The 14,373-nt window shown below is 38.9% G+C and overlaps 1 protein-coding gene across 2 annotated transcripts in view; it reads right to left on the bottom strand.

Annotated features, from left to right (window-relative positions):
- The window catches only part of EDIL3 (EGF like repeats and discoidin domains 3), a 541,530-nt gene that overhangs the window by 203,712 nt on the left and 323,445 nt on the right, over window positions 1-14,373 (bottom strand). For both annotated transcript variants that reach the window (XM_043464715.1, XM_043464716.1), the window contains one exon: window positions 5,630-5,743. In XM_043464715.1, coding sequence (XP_043320650.1) covers window positions 5,630-5,743 — 114 coding nt within the window. The remainder of the gene's footprint in view (window positions 1-5,629; window positions 5,744-14,373) is intronic.

Raw genomic sequence — 14,373 nt, 5'->3', positions numbered from 1 at the left:
TAAGCCCCCAAAGTGAAAATAATCCTAGTTATTTTTAGATAGTTAAGTGAAGTGCTATCAATTTCCATTGAATTTACTTTAAACATCATGTTCTGTTAATCCTACATGACAAAGCGTATTTTTCTTCTGAGGACAGTTTTCTCATTCCAGTTCATCATCCTTGTCTTTTGAAGATGTTTATAAAAATGGCTATGTGAACACTTGAACTCATTTAAAAGAAACAAGGGAATATAAATTAGAACTTAAATTAGAAGAATATCTGTAATAGGTACTAAGTGTGTGCTCAGTTGCTTTAGCCAGGTCTGACTCTTTGAGACCCCATGGACTGTAGCCTGCCAGGCTCCTCTGTCCATGGAATTTTCCCAGCAAGAATACTAGAGTGGGTTGCCATTTCCTCCTCCAGGGAATCTTCCCAATCCAGGGATTGAACTCAGGTCTCCTGTATCTCCTGCATTGCAGGCAGATTTTTTTACCACTGAGCTACCAGGGAAGCCCCATTAGGTACTATGAAAGAAAGAAAGAAAGTGAAGTTGCTCAGTCCTGTCCAACTCTTTGCAACCCCGCGGACTGTAGGCTACCAGGCTCCTCTGTTCATGGGATTTTTCCCAGGCAAGAATACTGGAGTGGGTTGCCATTTCCTTCTCGAGGGGATCTTCCCAGCCCAGGGGTTGAACCTGGGTCTCCTGCACTGCAAGCAGACCCTTTACCGTCTGAGCCACCAGGGAGTGGCCCTGGGAACATCTTAAAAATTTTCACATATCAATCAAAAGTAACTTCAATTAAAATTAAAATAATCAAAGTTAACCAAATGCCCTGTGGTAAAAAAAAAAAAAAAGATAAAACTAAAATATAATTGAGATCTCTCAAAGTCAATGATAAGCTATATGAATCATAACTGGAAATCTAAACTGAAATTATATAAATCAGATGCATTATTGCCTTAACTCACCCACAGATATTAGGAAATAATCAGTGTTAAAATTATAATTACATTCTTTGCAAAGTATTAAAACATTTGTTGTTAACATATGAACTAATTATATTGTTACAGAAAATGTTTAACAGGTGATTGATACACATAATAATTATTACCACATAATTAAGCATTATCTTATAATAGAGCTAGATATAAATTTATTCCTTACAAACTAAAAGTACTTAATAGCTGTATTAATTAAAGACATACATTATGAAAAATAATTCACACAATAATTTTGAAAACAATATTAAACTCTCATCTCAACATAAATGTCTTGCCTTTAATTGTTTAAATGAAAATGAATAATGAGTGAATAAATGAATTTATACTTAGGTTTTTAAAATGTAGGATATCATTAATATTAAAAATACTTCATTTAATTACACTGAAAGTCAGTCATAATAAATTGCTTAAAATTGAAGGTATGGTAAAAATGAGGAAAAGGCAAAGAAAAAGCTAAGGACTGAAAAAAAAATCTTTTGATGACAAGTATATATATATCAAGATCAGTCTTTCTTCACTGTGAGAAATGCAACCTCCAAAATTACCACTTTTATATTTTGATATAAGGCTCACTAGTAGTAGTAGCAGCTGGTAAGATCATAGCATCGTATGACTGTTGATTATTTGAAATGAGTGAGAAATAAATAAGTGATCTCAGATAAACTATCAAGATGCCTGCATGCAGAAATGGCCTAAAATGAGAGACTCTTATTTCAAGTTCACTTGCATAACCCCACTGCAAAATATACCAGATCTCAATAAACCCATCAGTACAATTAAGAAGGGAGTGGATATCTGTCAACTATACTTTGATATAAAATCAAAATTTTAAAAAGGCAGAAGTGGCACAAGTGAGGTAAATGTAAGTGCAGGAGCCCCAGTCAGACTGAAGACAATTTGAAAGTGAACACAAGGATAACAGCATTTTGGTACAGATGTCCTCTAACCCTTCCCTCCCCACCCCCTCACACCCCCACTCCTACCCTAGCTCCCTGCCCCACCAAGCACTTAATCGTCATCATTCTCTCTTCCCTCTCACATGAAATATCTGCTGAAACAAATGGCTTCCCTCCCATTATTGCAGGTATAAACTGACCTAGTGGAATTCCTATGGGACAGCACACAAAGCCTGAAGAAAGTTTATCAATCTTACTTCAGAGTGGACGTGAGCAAATTGGTTGTAATCTCTGCAATGTCAACTCCCAAGATACTAAACTCAATCAACTGGGAGCTGGCACTAGCTGTAACCTGCAGTACTTCTCTATGCTGTGTAGTCAGGGGATGGTCTAAGTTTTCAATACGAAGCACTAAATCATCACTGTGGCAAGGTGCACTTTCTTACTCTGGATTTTCTAAACATTATAAAAAGTCAGAAAAAAGCAAAACCATATATCCTCAGCAACAAAGACAATGGGAAGAATCAGAATCCTTATTACATATTCTTACAAATCAATGCAATAAAAACAAATACCCCAAGAGGAACAAATTTAACAGTGTACCTTACGTGATCCTTTTTGATCCCTGTCAAGGCACAGAGATGAAGAAGGGAACAGCAGAATGTCAGAGAATATGATAAATAATGGGAGGCACCTCACCATCACATTCATGTCAGAGAGCAGTCTGGATTTACATATAGATATTAAAGTGAAAGTGAAGTTGCTCAGTCGTGTCTGACTCTTTGCGACCCCGTGGACTGTAGCCTATCAGGCTCCTCTGTCCATGGGATTCTCCAGGCAAGAGTACTGGAGTGGGTTGCCATTTCCTTCTCTAGGGGATCTTCCTGACCCAGGGATCGAACCTGGGTCTCCTGCATTGCAGGCAGACGTTTTAACCTCTGAGCCACCAGGGAAGCCCCATATAGATATTATATAGAGACAAAATCAAGTCAAAGAAAAACAAAATTTTGTTAAACACAGTAGCAAAAACTAATTGGAAGACACTAGATGCAAGCTGGGGGCAATTAAGCTCAAAGCGTATTTCGATACATCCTTCTAAATCTGTCAGATTTCTTTCTTTTCAAGGATACTTTCACATGTGGTGACTTCAGCAAAATCGCTAATGGAGAGATGCACAAGTTTTAGTCATTGGTTTCACTTTCTAGCTCATATCCAGGTTTCCTTCCATTTTCAACAGGTGGAGGTGACGGAATTCCACCTGAGCTATTTCAAATTGTAGTGTGGAAGAAGACTCTTGAGAGTCTGTTGAATAGTAAGGAGATCAAACCAGTCAATTCTAAAGTAAATCAACCCTGAATATGCATTGGAAGGACTGATGCTGAAGCTCCAATACTTTGGCCATCTGATGCAAAGATATGACTCATTAAAAAAGACCCTGATACTGGGAAATACTCAGGGCAAGAGGAGAAGGGGGTGACAAAGGACGAGATGGTTGGAAGTCATCAGCGACTCAATGGACGTGAGCTGGAGCAAACTCCGGGAGACAGGGAAGGATAGGGAAGCCTGGTGTGCTACAGTTCATAGGACAAAGAGTCTGACACAACTTAGTTACTGAACAACAGTAACGTAACCAACTGGTTGTCTAGTTACTCTGTGATCAATACAGATGGAAAAGGCTCACTGAGCAGTGTATTCAGGTCCCTTGAACCAAAGGTTCATCAAGAGCTGGGTCTGGGTGGGCCAAGGACCAGTGGAAACTGAATTTAACTCAGTGGGAGGTTATTTAAACTCTTTGGAGGAAGGTTGCTAGGTTAGATGACTGGATGGCTATGGGTCATCCAGAATATTCTGCTTCCTCAGACTCTCCTTTCTTTCCATTCATCCATGCTTGAACCTCCCTTTATTAACTTGTGCTCCATGTCCTTCTCCAATTATTTTCATTTTTGATTAGTTTTATTTATTTATGACTGTGCTTAGTCTTCATTGTGGTGCAGGCTTTTTTCTAGTTGCAGCAAGTGGGGGCTACTCTCTAGTTGCAGGGAGCAGGCTTCTCATTGTGGTGGCTTCTCTTATTGAGGAGCACAGGCTCTAGGGCATATGAGTACATATGTAGTTGTGCCTCCAGAGCTCGAGAACATGGGATCAATAGCTGTGGTGCATGGGTTAGTTGGCTTCATGGCATGTGGGATCTTCCCAAATCAGGGATCAAACCAGTGTCTCCAGGTGGATTCTTTACCACTGAGCCACCAGAGAAGCACCCTTCAATTATTTTCAAGCTTAGAAAAATTTTGCTCAATCAAAAGTACTTCTTTGATAGTCACAATTTCATCATTTTCATGAAGATATTCAGGGCTAGGGTGATGAGAATCCCCAGATCATCTTGTCTAAATACATAAGCCAAATCAATTTTTCAATAATTTTCCTTGTTTTATTTTGTAAATTACCATTGTCAAAGGGGAATAGAGAGGGAAAAGTGAGAAATAAAATTGTTACTCTTGCTAAAGAGAAAGAGAATAGAAGGAGAGAGGGAAGGAGTGAGTGAGTGAGTGTGTGTATAAGACAGTAGACGTGGAAGGTGCTTTCACGTTTACCAGGTTCAGCTCTATCTACAGAGACATCTTGATTTAGAGAAAAATATACGGAATTTGGAGTCTTAAGACCTGATTCTAGATTCCTTCCAGTTCTGCTTTTGGCACTAACTTTGAGAGCCTGAGAAAACCACATAGCCCATGTGTTTTAGTTTCCATGTCTGAATTCTCATCTGCATTTGCATTCTGAACTTGCATAATGTTACGATGCTCTCTATATATATGTATATATATATATGCTCTATGTATATAACATCATTATATACATCAAAGCCATAGCACTATGAAGTTTCTAAAAATGTCCAACAATCAATAAACTACACCACTACTGTTCTCATTAGCAAGTATTTGTGCACAATTCTGGTCTCCTTCCACCAACTACAATCTTGTTATTACTTCTCCCTAGTTTTTGTTTGTTTTCAGAAAGGCGGGGTGCTCTGTGCTTCATGGTAAACACTTCAGGCAAATTATTGTCCTATAATTTGATCCATCACTTCAAGACCTTACAGACTTAGGCTTCCAAGAAGACAAATAAATGGTGTTTAAAATTCTTACTAATCTATAGGCCAGCTTAACATGAATCCTCATTAATCTCTACCTTTTCTTTGTGACAAAGGTTAGTTATCTGGTTAGAATGCTCTGAATTTATTGTTTGAACCAGAATAACCAGTCTGGAAGGAAATTAGGTCCTCAGTTCAGTTCAGTCACTCAGTCGTGTCTGACTATTTGTGACTCCATGAATCACAGCACGCCAGGCCTCCCTGTCCATCACCAACTCCCGGAGTTTACTCAAACTCATGTCCATCGAAATTAGGTCCTATATATATTCAAAAGCCAAAATGAGGCTCGTAGAAGTGATGCACTTGTGTCTTTAAGGAACTGTCGCGCTCCTTTGAGGTCACAAGGTAACCGCTCGTACTCCTATCATGCTCTGAGACCCACCCAGGAGTATATACGTACACTAAAACATTTGATTGCTGTTATCATATGATGCTCTTATTATATTTGATAACAACAAATATGAAATGCACATTTTGATATATTATAAACTCTGGAAGCAAATTATTACTGATTTTGACCCAAATTCCATAATAAGTGAAGATGATGCAAACAGAGGCAATATACATACATATATAGATATTCACATATATGTGAATACTTACTGTATTGACAATTTCTTCCCATGAATTCCCCTGGGCACTCACAGGAATAGTTAGCAACAAGGTCTGTACATATCCCACCATTTTTGCAGGGCTCAGCTTCGCATTCATTTATATCTGAGGAAAATAGGAAGAAGAGAGAAAGAGAATTACTGGTGAAAAAAGATAGATTTTTAGAAGGTTTTAGGCATTTCAAATAAGAGAAGGTAAAATAATGTCGTGTGTGTATGTCTCGTCAATAATATAATCGGTGCTTACAACAGACAATTTATTAACAATCAAACTAAGTCAAGTTCAAATGGAATTGAGAATCCAAACCCAACAGAACTAAAACACTCTGTAATCCTGAAAATAAACATGACTAGTTGGGGAAATATTCAGTGTATCCTTAGAATTAAATCAAACAAATTAACCCTGATCGAGAAATGAATTGGTATCACTTACAAGATCTAGAAACCTCCCCAGCAGCAACCACTGCCAATTAACACTGTCTCATTTCATCTTAATTCATTAAAATTCTAACTGACAGAGATGTTTTAGTTTCTAAATAGTTCGCCTTTGATGAATGCGATGAGAAGCAAATTAGAGTTAATAGCTAAAGCTTGTTACATGCAAAGTATAATAAATGTAAATGACGATCATTTCCTAATTTCATTCAAGGGTTTCTAAAGTTAGGATGACTAAAGGGATTTACCTTTGATATACTATTATTATACTTGATGAAAAATCATATGATATATGAAACATTCAGCAAATTATACTAAATTCCAAGCTAATTTTGGATAACAGGGACAGTAAATGGGATTTTGAACAAAAAAAAAAAAGGAATAATGATGAACTAGTGAAGTATCAATCACCGATATTTGCACATCATTTCCTCTAAGCACAGCGCTGGGTTTGGTTCTGTGGGAACTAGGAAAGTAATTGGAGGACGTACACAGCTCTGCACTGCCTTCCCTTCCTATCATCTGTTTCAACTGAACACCTGTTCTGCTCCTATTCCCACAACCGCTTCTTACATACCTAAGTGCTCTTCCTTAGGAATTGTCTGTCTGTATGCCTTTCCCTCTCACGGTCAATCTGTGAACTTTACAAGTGCAGGCCCTGTCCAGTACTGTTCTCTCTACCCCCTAAAATGCCCCACACTATCTAGAAGACCATTAGTGCCCAGTAAATATTGCTTGATCAAATATCTAACAAAATAGTGGTGCAATCTGAAGAAAATTATTTCAGATGTGTAATATGCCTTCTGATAAACACATCAAAAGCTATTCTAAAGTTCTGAGTTTTCACGGTGCTTAAAACAATAAGATCATTAAATTACCCTCTCAATATTAAATGAGGACAAAATATTAGAAAACCTCTATTTTTCCTTTTCCTTTAAATTCTTATAAACAGCATCTCCTTCTGGAAGCAGATTTGGTCACCCTCTTATTCTCAGGTTATGGCAAAGTTTGGTCTAAATTTCTTTAGGCAGGTGACCACTTTATAAAAGATTTCCGGTCCTTTTTGGTTTTTGGTCAACTGCTACACCTTGAGAGTAGATAATTCATGACTGTGTTCAGAAATAATCTAAATCATTTAAACCACGCCGGGGAGCTCAATCATGTCTGACTCTTTGCTAGTTCAAGGACGGTAGGGCGCCAGGCTCCTGTGTCCATGGGATTCTCCAGACAAGAATACTGGAGTGGGTTGCCATTTCCTGCTCCAGGGGATCTTTCCAACCCAGGGTGGCAAGTGGATTTTTTACCACCTGAGCCACCTGGGAATCCCACTTTAAGCAAATATAATATCAAATAATAGGATTAAATAAGAATTTGATCATTCTAAGAAACAGCTGTGTACTATAAAATATAATAGACTCAAATTTTTGACACTAAAACTTTCAAGAAAGAGAGGAAGAAGGAAGGAAGGAAAGAAAGAACTAAAGAAAGAATATGTCATTTATTCATTTTTCTCAACTGATGAAATATTTAGCTCTTTTTTCCCTCAAAAATTCATCTAGTCTTTATTTATATGGGATGAACATGAAACATATTTTCATTAAATTTTGAAAGTGGCACAGAAATCACTGTGTTATTTCTTACCTGCTCAGTACAAGGTAGGGGCAATAACTGGCTACTTTGGAACATGCCTAACGTGTCTTTGCCTACATCATATCTACGACAATTTGTTTCAGGTGAGGTATGTCAGTGGCCAATAAAAAGTGAAATCTTCATGTCTTAAAGAATACATTGCCTTATTTTGTAAAGTTAGACATAAAAAAGTATTCTTATATATATGTGTGTGTGTGTGTGTATACATATATATACATATACCAAGGTGCTACTGAATATTAATGTCTGAAAAAGACCATGTAAGGGAAATCAAATTTGATCTTGGACTTGAGGGGATGTTTCAGTTAGGATTAATAAAAACAGGATGAAGAGGGTATTGTATTAATATTGCCAAGCAGGGATCCAGAATGAGTCACAACCTTGAAGAGGAATGTTCATGACGCGATGGTGTGTTCAGGTACACCAACAGGACTTTGTCTGGAGCAGAGAGTGGGAAGGAGGGTGCTAGAACCCAAGTATGGGGATGTAGGTAGGGGCCAGATTACCACCAATGCCCAGCGTCAGCTAAGGGAGGCAGGCTTTCTCTTTTGGCACTGAAGACGTGGAGCTGGCTGGGAGGGGAGCTTCTCTACCCTTGTTTCCTAGAAAGACCTAGAAAAGCCACATACGGAATGGACTTAAGAAATGAATGCAGGAAAGCTGCATAGAGACCCACCCAGGATTTGAAGCTAAGGGATACAACATACATTTTAATTCTCGTGTAAGAGAATTACCTTACCTGAGCATTTCTCATTTCAATATTGGCCTATATCAACAAGTAAAATCAAACTCAGCTCTTGCAGCTTTAAAATGTTAATAGAAGGAAATCTTCACAGCTGATGATATGAGACCAATCAAGAGTTACTATATATACTTTTAGGATATGCACACACCATATTTCTTTGCTTCCTAATCTCTTCTATGTTTTTAAACAGTAAGTAGTACTTTACACAGGAGAATGTGAATTTAATTGAGATTAATCAACCTTTGGATTTCTATCTACTTGTTCTTCAGACTGGGTCTACAATCACCAACAATGATGTTAAAATTAACAATATTTGTTTCTAAAAATACAGTTACACCTTTACCCAGGGTTTTAACTTGAGGTGGAATGAACTGAAATTGCATTTGCTGAAGAAAAAATGTTTTCTAGCCATTAAAAAAAGAGACCTTTTACTGTTAATGCATTTTTAAGTAAAACTAACTACCTTAACCTAAATTCATAAAATTAAAAACATTATATTGAGTTTCATACTTTAATGAAGTAGCAAAATGAGTAAAACATTTCTATGTACACACCTAGTAACATGTTGGCTCAGATAACAGATGCAAATTACACAGGAGCTTTTATATATCAGTATAATGTAAGAGTTCTTACAGCATGAAGGCTATTTGCACAGTGATTAACACTGAAAGCAATCTAAATGGAAACAGACCTCAATTTGGATAAATCATGTTTAATTAAAGACTGGATATAAATGTTCACAGAATATAATGTAATGAAATGAAAGTTAAACTCCTTTGTAATAAATCACATACATCTCTCTTTGTCATAGATCATGCCATTACCATTTCCAGAAAAAAGTCCTCATATCTTCGGCTCCAAAATCACCATGGACCATGACTACAAGCATGAAATTAAAAGATGCTTGCTGCTTGGGAGGAAAGCTATGACAAACTCAGTGTATTTAAAAGCAGAGACACCATTTTGCTGACAAAGGTCCATATAGTCAAAACTATGGTTTTTCTAGTTGTCAGGTCTGGTTGTGGGAGTTGGACCATAAAGAAGGCTGATCACCAATAATTGATGCATCTGAATTGTGGTGCTAGAGAAGACTCTTGAGAGTCCCTTGGACTGCAAGGAGATCAAACCAGTCAATCCTAAAGGAAATCAACCCTAAATATTCACTGGAAGGACTGATGCTAAAGTTGAACCTCCAATGCTTTAGCCACCTGATGGAAGAACTGACTCATCAGACTCTGATGCTGGGAAAGACTGAAGGCAAAAGGAGAAGGGGGTAGAGGCAGAGGATGAAATGGACTTGGCATCACAGACTCAATGGACATGAATTTGAGCAAACCCCAGGAGACAATGAAGGACAGGAAAGCCTGGCCTGCTGCAGTCCATGGGGTCCCAAGAGTCAGATATGACTTAGCAACTGAACAACACTGAATTTCAAATACAATGAGATATTTTAAAGTATTTTATAACTAAGAAAAGTTTGATACAGCAATTCCATATAAAATGGGAATTTCCATACTTGGTTATTTTTATAGTTCATTTATAATTATTACTTTTTGAGTTTTTTAGTTCTATGACTGCTTCCTGATAATTGTTTTTAAAAGTAGCATCATTCAGAGCTAGATTTTACAACACATCCAGCTGAATCCTGGTTCCTCACTGAAAACATTAAACTTTGCTGCCTACCCTCTAGCTGACCAAAGGACAGTGCTAAGAGTTGAGCACTAATTCCCAGATATAAACTCATGATGCATGTGTGTGAAGAAATTAAAAAACAAAGTAAAGAAAGGAAGGGGAGAAATAGATGAGAGAGCAGATAGTTGATCACAATAGCATACATATCTTTGAAACAAAAAGGACTCTACAAGGGTTTCCAGACCCCTTTTCTATCGTAAATACAGAAACTCATTAGTATTATATGCATAACTTAGTTTCTTTATCTTTACCATTATTTTGCCCTTAGCCCACCTTACACAGATTTGGAAAGGTATGCTGCAGTCTTTCCTCTTAGGACTGGCTTTTTGCTAACAGAAATAATGTAAACCCATGCATTCTCTGGCGGTGTCACTGTAAAGAAGTCTAGTAATTGCAAAACACATATTCGTTATGATCATTCTGACTACTCATGAGAAGTGCTCAGTTACTTCGAGTATTTTTTTCTTGATCTTCGTTAGACCCATCACTGTGCAAAATATAGCCCCAAGCCCATGAAATTGACTTCAGAGTAGTAGGTTACCACAGAGTTTTTAAAATCAAAATTATATTGGATTGGTCACAAAGTTCATTTGGGCTTTTCCATAACTTACAGAAAAACCCAAATTAACCTTTTGGCCAACCCAATATTTGCTAGTTCCTTTATCTGTGTCTTCAAAAAACAGTGAATTCTCTGGGCATGATTCTTGCCACAGAAATGCTGCTGCTTCTTCTCAGATAATTATATTTAAATAATCTGTAATCCCATTCTTCATTATAGACTCCACCAACTGGCCAGAGATGAAATGGAGATTTCTGGAGTCTAATTTGCTAGGACGTCCAGTGGAAACTTTCAAAATGAATGGACTAAATAGTTAATTAATTATTTAGTTTTCAAACTGGCTCCCATTTGCAACATGCAAAATGGAAATGACTGCACGTTGCACTCGTGGGCCATCAGAGTCCCAGCTTACTCTTGCTTCTCTTCAGAGATCCTGAGGTGGGCACCATCTAGCCCTAGTCATTCAACTACATTCAACTACTACTTTGCCAACTTGGCCTGGAATGTTTTCAATATGGACCATCATTTAGACTAGGACATCCAATTCTTTTTAGGACAGAAATCCATGTAACCTCCTCTTGAGTGGAGGAAAAAAGAAGACTTAATTCACTCAGGAAATGACCTCCTTTTGATCCCCAAGTATATTCAGGTCCCATGAGCATCAAGAAAGAGCAACTGATTGTCAGGCTGAGCACCCTCATTTTGATATATTAAAAGGACACCACAATTAAGCCCTTTTTTCCTTCCCAAAGACATAATTCCCTGGCTCCCTTATTCCCTTCCCTCAGGTTGTCTTTTTTGCTGCAATATTGTTATTGACTGTTAATTAGCCAGCAAGAGCTTATTTTCAAGAGTCTGCTACTTTTGATCCTTAACAACCTATCTTCCCTGGGCTCCCCATTAGTGATTAAATAGTCTCCAGACCTCCTGTGAGTGACTGTCTTTTAAAATTTGACCTTTTATTTTTTTTTTCTTATCTAAAGACTATGCTTATTTAATTTCTCTTTTAAGGCTGAATAAATTATGAATTTCTAGGAATTCTGTTCTCCACTCAGATACTGAATTTCATTATGTCATAATCAGAATAATCTATAAGATTCCCCAATCATTTCTGGGACAAGACAGTATATTTTTAATTATATGTGCTTGAACACTGTTTTGATCCGGCCTTTTGCTATATTGCTAGCAATTCCTTTTAAAATAGCAAGTTAAAATGAGTCTTCTTCAATCAGAACATATCACACACAAACCTTTTATAATAATTTACTGATAACTTTCATTACCAAGAACAACAGTGTAAAAAAATATCCAAGAGGTATTTACCCATCACCACTTGATAACAAAGATAGTATTCTATGCTCATCTGTATGGCATCCTGGAAGTTATTTTGGGACCTCAATTTTGGTGCAAAAACTTCTGCTACTGGTAACCAGGTAGAGCCCAATTCTCTAGAATGTTTCCATATAAAATTATTTCAGTAAGGCTTTATCTGTCTTAATCAGATATTTGGCCAGCAAGATAAGACAGCCATTCCAAGATACTTAAGAAGCCAAAACCAGGGAATATGGAAGGAAGGTTGAGGGAGGGGTAATCAAGAAGGTGATGCAGCTCAAATATTAGAGGCCTTGAAGAAATTCATTTAAAAAGCTATATGAAAAACACGGTAGATGCCAAAATGAACCAATATCTCCGGTCAAATTTTTTACCAAAGAGCAAACCATTGCAAAGAACATTACCTTGGGGGCATGTGGCATAGTAAGTTGACCTGCAATAAATAGTTGCTGATTGGTAAGAAAGAACTGAGAAAATTAGAGACCTGGGGAATCTCCATGTGTACTAGGACAGTGAGTTCCTTGATTGGGGCAGATGTACCAGCCTACTTCTAAAGGGGTTCTATTAAGGAAAATGGATTTAGAGCAATGCTTCCTTTAAAAGTTAGAACTTTAAAATACACCAGGGGGAGGAGCCAAGATGGCGGAGGAGTAGCACGGGGAGACCACTTTCTCTCCTACAAATTCATCAAAAGAATAACTGAAGGCAGAGCAAACTTCGCAAAACAACTTCTGATCGCTAGCTGAGGTCATCAGGCGCCCAGAAGAGCAGCCCATTGTCTTCAAAAGGAGGTAGGACAAAATATAAAAGATAAAAAGTGAGACAAAAGAGCTAAGGACAGAGATCCCTCCCGGGAAGGGAGTCTTAGGCGGCATTGCTTGGGGTAGGGTCCCGGCCTGAGTGCCCTGAGGACAATCGGAGGGAGCTTCTGTGAGTTGCCAACTTGAACTGTGGGAGACCAAAAGAGAGAGAGAAAATTAACCGGCCCGAACACACTGCCGGCCGTTCGCAGAACAAAGAGACCGAGCAAGTCCAGAGAAGAGCTCGCAGGCTGCGGACCGGCCCAGCCCCGCCAGAGGCAGGAGGCAGGGGGAAGGGGAAGGTCGCGGCGAGACACAGGGCGCAGGCACCCTACCGGCGCGGGCGGCGACTGGGGCTGGGGACGCAGAGGGCAGAAGGCGCAGGCACCCGACTGGCGCCAGCGGAAACTGAGACTGGGTCCGTGGAAGGGAGTGGGCGCGCCACACCTGGGGAGAGTGCGCCCACCAAGCCCCTGGCTGCCTGGACCGCTCTGACGGGGAAGGCACTGAGAGCGGGCGCAGCTTTTCGTTCCGCGCTTTTGTGGAACACCCGAGGGCTGGAACCTAGCGCAGCGCGGGGCGCGCTCCATATAGAACAGCCGGGAGCCTGAGCAGCGCAGACGGAGAAAGCAGCGCCAGCCCCTCCCGGCAGCGCCAGCCTGTCCCCACAGCGGCCAGCCCCTCCCCGCAGCGCCAGCCCCTCCCCTCAGAGCGACGGAACTAGCTACCTGAATAAGAGTCCACCTCCGCCCGCCTGTGTCAGGGTGGAAATGAGGCTCTGAAGAGACCGGCAAACAGAAGCCAAATAAACAAAGGGAACCGCTTCAGAAGGGACTGGTGCAACAGATTAAAATCCCTGTAGAAAACACTGACTACACCGGAAGGGGCCTGTAGATATCGAGAAGTGTAAGCTGGAACGAGGAGCTATCTGAAACTGAGCCGAACCCACACTGACCGCAACAGCTCCAGAGAAATTTCTAGATATATTTTTACTTTTTTTTTTCTTCTTTTTTTTCTCTTTTATTTTCCTTTGAAATTCCCTATTACTCCCCCATTACTCCTTGACTTTCATTTTCATAGATTTTTATGATTTTTTTAATTAGGGGAAAAATTTTTTTTTTCTTTCTTTTTTTCTTTTTTTTTCTTTTTTCTTCTTCTTTTTTTCTTTCCTTTTTCTCTTCTATTTTCTATTTTTCTTTTTCTCTTATTTCTTTTAAAGTCCTCTAGTACTCCTCTACTACTCCTTAATTTTCATTTTCAATACACTATAACCTTACAAAAAAAAAAGAAGAGAAGCCCTATTTTTAAACTGAAGATTATTCTCTCCCAATCTTGACTCTCTGTTTTCTACCTCAGAACACCTCTATTTCCTCCTTTCCCCTTCTCTTCCCAATCCAATTCTGTGAATCTTTGTAGGTGACTGGGCTACGGAGAACACTCTGGGAACAAACAGCTGCGTAGATCTGTCTCTCTCCTCTTGAGTCCCCCTTTTTCTCCTCCTGCTCATCTCTATCTCCCTCCTC

The sequence above is a fragment of the Cervus canadensis genome, chromosome 4 (assembly GCF_019320065.1).
Source record: "Cervus canadensis isolate Bull #8, Minnesota chromosome 4, ASM1932006v1, whole genome shotgun sequence".
Classification (NCBI taxonomy): Eukaryota; Metazoa; Chordata; class Mammalia; order Artiodactyla; family Cervidae; genus Cervus; species Cervus canadensis.
The sequence above is the reverse complement of the archived record's forward strand: the minus strand, read 5'-3'. Positions and strand labels throughout refer to the sequence as shown.